The sequence below is a fragment of the Talpa occidentalis genome, unplaced genomic scaffold (assembly GCF_014898055.3).
Source record: "Talpa occidentalis isolate TD23 unplaced genomic scaffold, MPIMG_talOcc4v2.1 talOcc4.13, whole genome shotgun sequence".
Lineage (NCBI taxonomy): Eukaryota > Metazoa > Chordata > Mammalia > Eulipotyphla > Talpidae > Talpa > Talpa occidentalis.
Window position 1 is genome coordinate 81285434 of NW_023601322.1, and position 12359 is coordinate 81297792.

A 12359-nucleotide genomic window follows, 5' to 3' on the forward strand; every position below is an offset into this window, starting at 1 on the left:
TAATATAGCAGTGAAGTTTCATTGCAATTTTTTAAGCTCAGGATCCAGTATAACATTTTCCTGAATGACAATCACACTTACCTACTATCAACAAACACTAAAGGACTTTGGAGATTAGCTTTTCCTCAGACTTGATGATGCTTCTTAATAAATTCAATTTAGAATTACAAGACGAAACACAATTGTATGTGAAACTTATACTGTATGTGAAACTTATACGGCAAGTCATTATGACAACTAATGTCATTTAAATCACAAATAATGTCAAGCTGCTTTACACACTTGCCATATTGTTAAGTTAAAACAAGAACTAAGATCACTATTTCCATACAAATTTGCAGTAGAAAACATTTTGCAAAAGTCTGCCAGCATACTTTTGGTTATCAATGCAAGTGCAAAGGAATTTTAGTATTTCACAATCTACTTACTTGTATAATTGAGAAGCACCCACCTAACCTTTAATAGGAAGTGATTAACCTCCAATATAATGATATGCCAAAAGGCAAATATTGAGAACATGACAGAATTCTATAAATACCTTCCAAATGATAAATATGCTCAATTAAAATCATACACTGGAGGATTGACAAAGTACATAGTAGAAGCTAGTTGTGTGAAGGCATTTGAAAGACAAAATATGTAAAATCACATTACAGAAAAGCACAATAGAAACATTTGCAAGAGATTTGCAAGATTTGCAAAAGATTTCAGTGCTTACCATATTAGCACTCAAGTGCTAACATGTATTTTGAATAAAAAACTAATGGAGGGCCTCCCTGATGGCACAAGGGGTTAAGCACTGCACTATGAAGCAATCCGCAGCCTCTGCAGCATGAGTTCGATCTCCGGCTGTCCAGGGAGAAACCCACATGGCACAGCAGACCTCTCCTGACCCGCCCACTGCCCCCCTCAGCAGTGTACTTTGGTCCGTCTGCCTATTGTTCTCCATTCTGTCTCTGGTGAATCCTCTCATCCCCTGCATCTCTGGCCTGTACCCCAGCTCTTGTATGTATAAATAAATAAATCTTAAAAAAAAAAAATGGAAATTTGTTTCCTTCTCGTTACATAAATGTACAAAAGCCCCAATTTTGCCTCTGGCCCATAAACCATAACCTTTACCAAAACATTTGCCAACCTCTACTCTAGAGTAGTGCAGGAGTTTCTTTTTCACATCTAAATAAAATCACAGTATATTAAACATCACCATGAACAGTACTTCTAACAAAATCGGTTTATATCCTGGCAATATTACCTGATAATACTTCTACATGTAGTCCTTTCTATGGTTATGATCCATGTACTCTTATGAAGTAAATTTCCTAAGAAAATAACAGGCAGGTCTGCATTACAACTGGACAGAGAAGAAAGTAGTAATCCTGAACGTCAGCAAAGCTTTATAATTTCATTTACTTCTACTCCAACAGAAAATTCAACTTTTTATTCATTAATCCAATTCTATCACCAAAACCTTGAATGCTAAACAAAAAACAAAAGCACTTCAAAAAGGTTACTTAGAAACTCCATTTTACTTGAGTTCAAAGCTTTTTCAAATGTACTCATACAAATACATGATTTCTTATAGTACCTTTAGATTTATAAAGTCTCAATATTAATAAGTTAGTAATATTTTCTGAGTACTGGATTTGCCTTTATGCTTTATTTTATCTGCTGCCCTTTGCTTTTGTTGAGGCTACTCATATAATAGAGTAGAAGTCTGAAGCTGTTGGGCATACACTTTATCATCATAAATGAAAAATCTCCCTAACAAAGAAAACAGGGTAGAAAGTGAAATAGATACACACAGATAGATTCCTAACTTTGCCCCAGGATCAAGGGTGTCCGAAGCCAGTCATATCAGCTAAATGTGTTAATGTTCACCCCTTTGGCTTCAGTTAGATTCCTATCACCTAAAATTCAAAGGGTGCTAAATACTGCAATTATGCAATCATTCAGATTAAACCTGTAGATTTTTCTAGAAAGGGCCTTCTAACCATTTTCTGTTTAGATTTTTCTATTGTTTCTAGATGCTGGTGTTAAAAGGACTCTTTGTTCTGGGCTTAGTCTACATTGCTCCACCTTATCTTGCTGTAGCATCTCTCAGAGAGAACCATTCAAACCACTGGGAAACCCCTTCAAGCATTTAGCACAAAAGTAAACCATAAGATACTATCACAGATCTCCATCTGTACTGATTTTGAAGTTGTTCTTTACAAATGGATTAAGAATGTCTCACTTCTGTGAAAATAACAATACAACTTCATTTTTAAAAAGTAATAAAATGATTGTTCATTTCTCTTAGTTTATTAGTGGTATTAGTTCTAATTAACTGATCTATTAGTTGCTCAGAGAACTATAAAAGATTTTTTTTTTTACCTTTGTTAAGACAGCTTAGCGTTTTCCAATAAAACTAACAACAAAAACAGAAAACAAAAGCATATTCCTTTAGCTCTGCTTCTCACATATACTAAACTAAGTGAATGAATTTGAAAAATTCCTACCTTAGCGAGTGACATAATTTTACCCATCATTAGAGGAAAGGGGAAAGAGCAAGTTTAAAAAAACTACCTTTATTTTTTATTTCTTTTTCAGTTACATACTTTTAAACAGGGATGTGTTTCAATATCCAGACATTCAGGCAACGTTGACTTCATTAGTGTCGACAGAACAGAAGCATAGAAATGCAAAACATTGTTGGCTTAACCTGAACATACCTGCATTACCTATTATTGACCAGTTTGTGTTGCCAAAAGACTTATTCCTTGGCATTAAAATGGAGCACTTAAAAATATTGCTAAAAAGCAAATGTCTACACACTGGTCTTTGCAGCAAATAAGGGTATTTATACTTTTAAAATATTTTAAGTCCATAATTGGATTAATATACACACCTTCTTATGTATAAGGAGTTCAGATCATATAAACACTGTACAGTGCAAAAAACCCTACTGAGAATAAAACTAAATAGGCTTATGATAAGAAATACAGATATCGCATGTATTTACAAACATCATAGACACACAAATTTGGTCAAATACTGTAAAGAAAGAAGTGGTTTCACATTATAATGGCCAAAACATCCATCTACCTTGCTCAAAGCAAACAAAAATAAAAACTCAGCTTGTAACTCCTGTAGTTTAAGACATGATGACAGTATACCAATAGATAGAATGGAAACTGTTGACCAAATTATACAGCAAATGAGCGCAAGTTTTTAAAATCAAGAACTGAAAAAGACCATTCAGGATCCAAAGTAACCGTGAAAAACAATGTCCTGATTTGCGGTATTCATATGGGTGCCGAATTAAAAAAAAAATGCAGTGAACTTTTGGCTAATAACAAAATAAATTACAAAGTACAATTAAATCCCTGTAAGTGGAATAATGAAGTCAAAATGTAAATTTATTTACTTTAATTACACATTTTAAATGTTACCTTGAGACAATAAAAATAAATAAGCATGTCCAGGGCACCCACTTAAAAGACAAAGAAGGGTCTGCATGGAAGGCATAAGTAACGAGTTTATACATGAAAGGTGTATATGAGATCTCAACAACAAAATTATCTTTCTAGCCAGTCTTTCTTTTAACACTTCTGGGAAATTCTGGCTAGCAGAATGTGACAGAAGTACGCCTGTGTTTGCACAGCTTAAAACAAAGCATACTGGAAAATTGGAATGGGTTTCCTTTTTGACAGAACCGTTACTTTGTTCATATGCAGGCACTTCGAAAGACTATGGAGGCAAAGCACCTAACCCATCCTCTCCAAAACAGTTTCCAATCATCAATCATCAAAATAATGCTAAAAAGTAGGAAGATTCTAAGAGAACCAGCCAAGTTGAATACAAGAAACTAATGGGCACAGAGGGCAATAGTGAACCCAGGTTTTATTGCTGGGGAGCAGGGAAGGGGTCCTTTTTTTCTTTTTTTTATCAAAGAGCAAATAATAAACAGACTTCATTGCATGGCACATCCAAAGTCTTCTGCTTCCAGGAGAATGTAATCATTCTGTGGTAGGTTTCAGTGGGATCTGCTAAGACTTCAACTTACACATTGCAATGAGATTCACATTTATGTCCTCTCCTTAGTGTATTTAAAAAAGAGAAAAGAAAAATTCCAACATATCTCATTCCTCAAAGTATTCATTTCTTGCTGTCTAACATACATTATTATCTGGAAGCATAAAGTTACATTATACAAATATTTTGCATTTTTAAAAATAAACACTTTTGCCACTGCGGCAACACTATACTTCACATGGGGTGTAACAAAAGCGGAGCTCTTATTTCCTCACCACTTGTGATTTGTTTTATCACGATCAACCATCTGCCAAACCCATAGCGCTTTTTCCTCAGTACCTCTGGGCAGCGATTGTACCATGATTTCACAGAGAGAATGTTAATATGATTCGTGAATAGCAGTACCATCATTAACACTAAAATCAATGCTGATGTCATACAAAAAATGAACTTATAACTTCGTTTAAATACCTGGGCAATTCTGCATTCTTTTTTGTAATCCATCAGGGAGAAAATTCCTATTTGAGTATGCTCTTACGGAAGTTATAAAAAACCAAATTGGCATATAACTGGCTGGCATTTGAGATACTGTACTGCTTTCTACAACAGGAGGAGAGCTTCTGAAAAATGTTCTATAGAACGTATTCATCAATACCACCTCATTGGTCCATTCCATTCACTGATGGGCAAAGTACTCATGTTTTGTCAAACTTTTAAAGCTTCCATCAAAGGTAAATTAGAAAAAAAAAATATGAATGTAAGACAACCACAAAATGAAGTATGAAAGTATGACATGTTTGTTTCTAATAGTGAGTCCTTGAAAATCTTTGTGGTCACTACAGAGATGATTTTAATCACAAGACAGCAGATGGACACATAAGTAACTCCACGTGATCTGTCCGCTTCCAGAGTCATTTGTGGCGCTGTATGGTTTTCCTTTTCCTTCGTTTGAAAAAACAGCAGCACCTGCAAGTGGAGAAAACACTCCTTTTATTATAAAAGCACTAAAATGTCGCAAAGTAAGGCTGAATTTATGATATTAAGAAGGAACAGGCTAGTGCAAGATAAACAGTGAACATGCCAGTGAAGCATTCATATTAGTGAAACTATGACAGAGTTATTACTATTTTGTCATCAACATGCCTTTTAGGAAGAGCAAAACATTCTATGCAATGTTAAAAGAAGCTACTTTTGCACCAAGTCTCTTTGAGAAGCTATGGAGCTCTGCATCCTAACTGACCCATCATATTTTATTTTAGATACTTAATCTCTGGTTGTGCCATGCTTTTTATAGTTGATCTCAGGCATTCTCTCCTTTCCTCCTGATAGTTAGGTATGATTGCTGGAGTAGCTGTTAAAAAAGTAATAGTGGTCCTAATAATGAGGATTTAATTTTCATCAAGAATTAGGTTGATTTGCAAAAAACAAAAAGAGAAATTCAAAATCTACTTCCCAACAAACAATTCCCATCATATCTACAAAATGGAAAAGAAAAAAATATTTGAGATAGGATAAGAATGTCAATTAACACTTTTTAATTCTTTGGGGGTTCAAGATCAATAAGCTTGTTATTTTTTACTCTAATTTTACCTTAATTAAAATAACATAAGCTTGACCACCTTTAACCCTTAAAGAATTAAAAAGTGTTAACTGATTATGCTCACCATTTCAAATAGCACAGTCAAGGTGATTCAGTTTTACAATTAAAACCTGATTCAGGATTGCCTGACTATGAAGTATATATAGATTTTATTCCCAGGGTGGAAAAAAAAGACTAGATATAGTCCAGTCCCTAAGAGAACTAGTTTTTCTTGCAGTGAATTTGCCCAGTAATGAGCAGATGCAATTTAGAGCAATGCTGAGGCTGGTATGAACTGAAAGTCAAATAAAAATTGCTGATGAGCAACACAACACACACATTCTAAAAGTTTGGCATCCCACCAAATAAAGGTTCAGCTTTTTCCCTTACACACTTAAAACAAAGTCAAGAATATCAAGATTATAAGCACCACGTGTAGAGAGGCACTGTTGGGTATTTTTTCCACTGAAGTCCAGTGTGTATGTATGCATGTAAATGTGGAAATCATATTATGTAACAGAAGTAAGACAAACTTATATACATGGTGATTCCATCAACAAAAAGCTATCGATTCAGAGCTTAGACATGTGACCTTATAGAGATGTCCCTGTAACTCTTATCAGTTCATCTTTATAAAAGGATATTAATTCAACATCTTCAAGCAAAGCATAATAGAAACCACATAGTTTTAACTATCTTACCTGGCAAAAAAAAAAATGGAAAATAAAGTCATTATTAGATATGTTTTATATCTTTTTTGAAATAAAAAGATTTATTTATTTATGCCTATAAGAAATGGGGTATAGGCTAGAGGTGCAGAGGGTGAGAGGATTCACTGCAAAGTGGGGAGCAGAACAGGTGTATCTACTGAAATACACTGCTGACGGGAGCAGCAGGAGAGACAGGAGAGGTCTGTTGTGCCTAGACCTAGGAAGAAAGTTATGAAATGTCCATATTGTAAAAAACGAAACACTTAAAAATTGTACTTAGGGAAAAAAGAAGACCAAGTATTTAGAAGATCAGATTTAGAAATAGACATATTCACTGTAAACTTAGTCATTGTTTAATATAAAGTTCTATTAATAATGATCACCATTCCTATTTTTTAATTAAAAAGTACAATTTCATAAAATTTTCTACTGAAAAGTTTTTTTTTAAGGTATATATATATATATATGTCTTCTGGAATGGAGATTTTAATGCAATTTGTTTTTGTGAACAAATTCCAGTCCCAGATTTCCACACTTGCATTAGCATTTCACTTTGTTCAATTTAGTATTCCAGTATCATTTTGCTGCTTTCAGTTCTGAGAGCTGAGTTCCCATTTCTTAGGTAATCTTTCCTTGATTTTTTATTTTGAATATAGAAAGCCACTCTAAATGTTAATGAGACTAAATAAGATTTTTAATGAATTATAATTATAGAGGCCTTTTAAATTCAAAGACAATCTAAAAAATCAAGTTTTTCAAAAATAAATCCCACTGACTAGAGTACATACTTTTAATAAATTTACCAAAGCTGTCATCATCTTAAACCTACTACCACCAGAGGGCAGCATTGGTTTATGTAATGTGAGCACATCCTGTTAGCGCAGAAACAAAAGTGCTCTCAATGATATACTTACAGCAAAAGGAAATATGTAACCTTGTAGATGATTTCTTAAAATAAGCGATTACCAAAACAATTAATTAGGTTTCTAACCAACTGTCTCCTGTCCCTGAACATAAAACACTGTTGTTCCCATACCATTACTGTCAAGTCACCTTTTCCGCCCCCTCTGACTACTTAGCACTATCTGAATGTATTTTATTTTTTTACTTATAATCTACATTTTAGTTTATGAATATAAACTTCATAAGGGGTGACCCACATACCACATGCACACGAGGCTGGAATTCATCTAATAGTTTAATAAATGAGGGCCACCCTGGTGTCTCAGACGGTTGAGCGCAGTACTGTGAAGCTGTCCGCAGCCTCTGCAGAGCCGGTTCGATCCCCACAGACCTCTCAGCAACCCACATGGTGCGGCAGACCTCTCCTGTCTCGCCCGCTGCTCCCCTCAGCAGTGTATTTCGGTCACTCTGCCTGTTCTGTTCCCTGCTCTATCTCTGGTGAATCCTCTCACCCTTCTGCACATCTGGCCTGTACCCCGGTTCTTGTATAAATAAAAAAAAAAAAAAAAAAAAGGAAAAAAAAAAATGATAGGCCTTATATATGCCACTAACTCCTAGCAAGAACGCAGCAAAAATTCTAAAGCTCGAGTTCTAGCCCACAGGCCACAATCCTTAGTAAACTAATAAAATGCAGATTTTAGTACCTGTGAAAGTTTTGTTGGAAAAAAAGGAGCATGTATCAGAATCTTTAAAAAATCTGACTCCCAAGAAGCACTGCTCTCTAGATGGTCATGTTCTCTCTCTAGGTCACATTCCTGCTTCTTCATGCCCAGTAAACCCTTGTCCTGGATGTGACAAGCTGAGCACTGGAGACACTGAGAACACACCATGAGTGCAGGTGATACATAAAGAGAGACAGTGCAATTTTAAAATAGTATAGTTGAAAGGGGAGTAAACATTCTCACAGACGATGTAAATATTTTTTTCCAACAGATTATCTAGTTTTAGAAAATTATCCATACCTTCAAAATTTTAAAATGTATTTTCTCTCCCTGCTGCTCAGCGGCTACATTTACATTACTTCACACCTCATTTGGGGTCTCTTCAAGTCTAGGCTACAGACAACCACTTTGGGGAAACTGATTAAGCTCACCAGGCATTTACATCGACATTAAATCAATCACCTGACATTAAATCAATATTTTACTTTTTCTTGGCTCTTTCTTGATCATCCCTTACGTAGTTCCTGAAAGCCAATATCCTCTCACACATCAGTGCTTCTGATGTGACCATTTGCTGGTGAGCCTAAAAGCTTTGAAACCACATCTCTCCTCTTAAAGTCTTTGGGAACAAATGCCAAGTCCTATTTTTGGTTAACTCTATGGTCATACAGGTAGTTACCATGACATGAATCAAAATCCAGAACCATGCAGAAAATGTACCTGGTAAGGGCCAAGCCTTTGCTAGTGAACGGCAGCACCATTTCCCCTGTACCTTTCTCTTTCATCTAGAATTTAGCTCGTCTTTCTGGGTCTTTGTCCTATGCTTCCTTCTCACAAAAAACCCATAGAAACAGAAGCAAGTTTCTTTGTCTGGACCTAAAGTTCTTATCTATTCCTTCCACTGGTTCATCTTTGGCACCTGTCTGACTCTATCCACTAGAAGACTCTAGAACCTAACCATTTCTATTTGACTTGGTGACTATAGAGAAAAAAATCTTTCATGACATATAACCTGTAAATCTGAGACAAATGATTTCCCCCTGAAAACTACTGCCTGAAATATAATTTCAAATCTCTAGATCTCCTGGTTTCTAGATGAACACGTGTGTAATTAAGCAAGCAGAATTCAAATGAGAAAAAAAGACCATCATAACTATTCCAATGAGGAATCTGCAGACCCAGCCTCCTCTCCAATGTCCTCCCATTCATCCACATACGCTGAGAGCCTTAGTTCTCAAATGACTTTCGAAATTTCCATGTTCTTTCATGCTGACTTCAGAACTTTCAACCTGTCTCCACCATTCCTGAGCCTTATAATTGACTTCCCAGCTCAATCACTCACCTCTCCAATCTGCCATTCAAACTACCATCATACAGACGGCCAAACCCTTTTCCTCTTAAGTCTCAGCAATGTTTCTCCATCGTCTAAATTCAACCAACAGGTTGGTTCCAACCTATTTCCATTATACGCTTGTCCTCTGTTAGGCTTCCACCCCAGGCAATCCATAGCATGGGAAGGAGGAAGAGAGGGAAAGGAAAGGAGGAAAACAGGCGAAAATCTATGTGCTGTTCCTATATCACACCACATGGTCTTTCACATCTATGTCTCTTCGGTCATGCGATTCCTTAAACCTAAAATCTGTTTAACCTCTCTCAGAAGACAGTTATACAGTCTTTATCACTATACAATAATGTTTATGCCTCTACCTGCCTCACTGACTGACCTCTTGAAGAAATATGCTTTACTTATCTTTATAGTTCCAGAGACTATCAAAGTCCTGAACATGTAGTAGAAATTAAATGAATGGCCCAAGATTGTCCTCTTAAAATATTTTCTAAGCAAGGGTTTAATTTCTAGACTACTTACCCCAAATATAAATTCTCTATCTAGCTTCAGAGAGAGAAACAATTTGTATTTTGTTAATGATTTTCTGCAATCTAATAAACCCCAGGAAATGATTTAAGCTGTCAATTAATTTTCCCCAGGCTCATGATTACACTGATTTTTGGCATAAAACACAAACTCACTACCCTGTACTGAAAAAGATAGGAGCATTCAGTCAGCTCTCTCAGTGCCCACTCATATTCACATACTCTATTCCCACATGGGGTACTCTTCAAACCTTCCCCATCCTTTCTTTGCATTGTCATCTAACCTCTCGTCTGACTCGCTCTGGCCAACTTTCTTGACTAGTCTTACTAACCTTTCAGAACTAGGGCAATGGTATCCTTATTGTGGATCACCCCTGCTGAAAGTTCAGAGTCCAGTCTCTGAACTCCAGTAATGCTATATTCCATCCCAATGTGCAAATTCTATCCCCTGTATTAGACCACTGAGTGCCCACCTTAGTTACTCCTTAGAAATTACCCTAGACACTTACTAAAAATACTGATAACCAGAACCCATGACAGATCAACTAAGTGTCGGTATATTTTTTTTAGATTCCTTGGGTGATTGTAATGTGAAGTCAAGGCAGAGAACTGCTGTGTAAATGGCACTGGTATACTTAAAATCTTCTCTAACAGAACATAAGGGTCTTGGCTTTTCCTCATAACAATCATATTACTGAACAATAAGTGTTCAATAAAAGTTGGAAAGGGAAAAGAGATGATTTCATACTACTTGAAAACTAAATAACTAAACAAAATTTTGTTCTCCTAAATTTCTGGAATGAAAAAAGTGCTAGCATTCATATCACTCGTGTTAAAATTTTTTTTTTCCTCAATGTAGTAAAAAGTAAGCAAATTCTCATGACTAATAAAGGAGACACTTTATACCCAGGGGAACAGAACATTTTCCACCATACAGGAATCAAAGAATTATCCTCGTGAGTTATTACTTCAGTAACGTGAAGACTCTACACTGTCCTCTGGACAATTCATTCTAACAGGGCAAGGTAAGAGGGAGCTCCACCAATGTCAGGTAAGAAGATAGAGAGGAAACTGGAAAGGCAATTCTGAAAGAGAATTCTAGCTACCCTTAATGCAGCAGAAGAGCAGCTAAGACGCAATGGAGAGAATGAAGTCATGTTCACACTTCCAATCACAGACCAACAAAGATGTGAAGAATGTAACAATGAACTAATAGGAATGTTAGAATAAATGTCAGAATAAAAGGAAAGACAAAATTTTATGTGTTAAAAAAAGAGTATCAGTTTTTTTAACTGGTGAAGTACTTAGGAAAGTTGTGGGGATTTTTGTATCCCAAATGGAGTAAAGCTTTTCTGCAGTCAGAACTGCTATCTGTTCATTTTTTTAATAACTGTTTTATTAAGATATATATTATTCATGAGTCATAAAATACACCCTTTTAAAGTAAAACTTTACTAGATTTACATATTTAAAGAGCTTTGTAAGTCAGCACCAGTATCTAGTCTCAAAACATTTTTGTCACCCCGTGAAGAAACCGCATCACCTACTATATCCATGCTCCTCCTCTGTCCTGCCCAAGACAATTACTAATCTATTTTTTTTTTTTTTTTTTTTTAAAAGATTTATTTATTTATTTATTTTTTTAATTTATTTATTTTTTTTTAAGATTTATTTATTTATTTATACAAGCACTGGGCACAGTCAGAAGCGCGGGAGGGTGAGAGAATTCACCAGAGCCAGAGCGGGGAGCAGAGCAGGCAGAAGGACAGAAATACACTGCTGAGGGGAGCAGCGGGCGGCAGGAGAGGTCTGCGCGCCATGTGGGACCCTCCTCCGGTGGCCGGGGAGCAGCCGGGGATCGAACCGGCACTGCAGAGTCTGCGGACAGCTTCGCAACCCAGCGCTCAACCGCTGCGCCACCGGGGAGGCCCTACTAATCTATTTTCTGTCTATATATTTGCTTAATCTGGACATTTCATTTAAATGGAATCATACAGTAGGTGGCTTTTACCTGGCTTCTTTCACTTACCATAATACATTCAATTTCATTTGTTAATATTGTCAACTAGTAGCCCATATTATGGCTGTAATTGATTATTTAGGCAATTCTTCAGTAATAATTTATTGAGATGCACTGTTTCAGGCACGAGGGTGATCTGAAGATGAAAAATCTCTTTTCAAGAAATTCAAGAGGTTTCAAAAAGTAGAAGACAAAGAAAATAACATATCAAAGGCAAACTTAAAGAACTAATGATATACAGGATTCAGAATGGAAAATGAGGTGAGAGACAGGCAGGGACAAGACTTAGAGAGGTATGACGGACACGGTGCTGCACCAGGAGACGGGGCGTGACACCCTAGGACACGGAGAATCTTTCATTCAGGAATAACCTTCCCACCACTTTCTTTTTTCTCCTCTTTCATCACCTACATCTCCTCTTTCATCATTTCAACTAAATTACTATGCCATTCTCCAAAGCTACCTCTATAAAGCATTCTTTGATCATCCTATCAATGAATAATCTGGTTTTTTCTTTACAAATTTTAACAGGGCTTCTT

At 36.1% G+C, this 12359-nt stretch overlaps 1 protein-coding gene across 9 annotated transcripts in view; it reads right to left on the reverse strand.

Moving 5' to 3' along the window:
* Positions 1–3854: 3854 nt before the first annotated feature.
* Positions 3855–12359, reverse strand: part of CSNK1G3 (casein kinase 1 gamma 3) — an 87039-nt gene continuing 78534 nt past the window's right edge. For all 9 annotated transcript variants that reach the window (XM_037509446.2, XM_037509444.2, XM_037509447.2 and 6 more), the window contains one exon: positions 3855–4980. In XM_037509446.2, the coding sequence (XP_037365343.1) occupies positions 4926–4980 (55 nt within the window). In that variant the 3' untranslated portion in view covers positions 3855–4925. The remainder of the gene's footprint in view (positions 4981–12359) is intronic.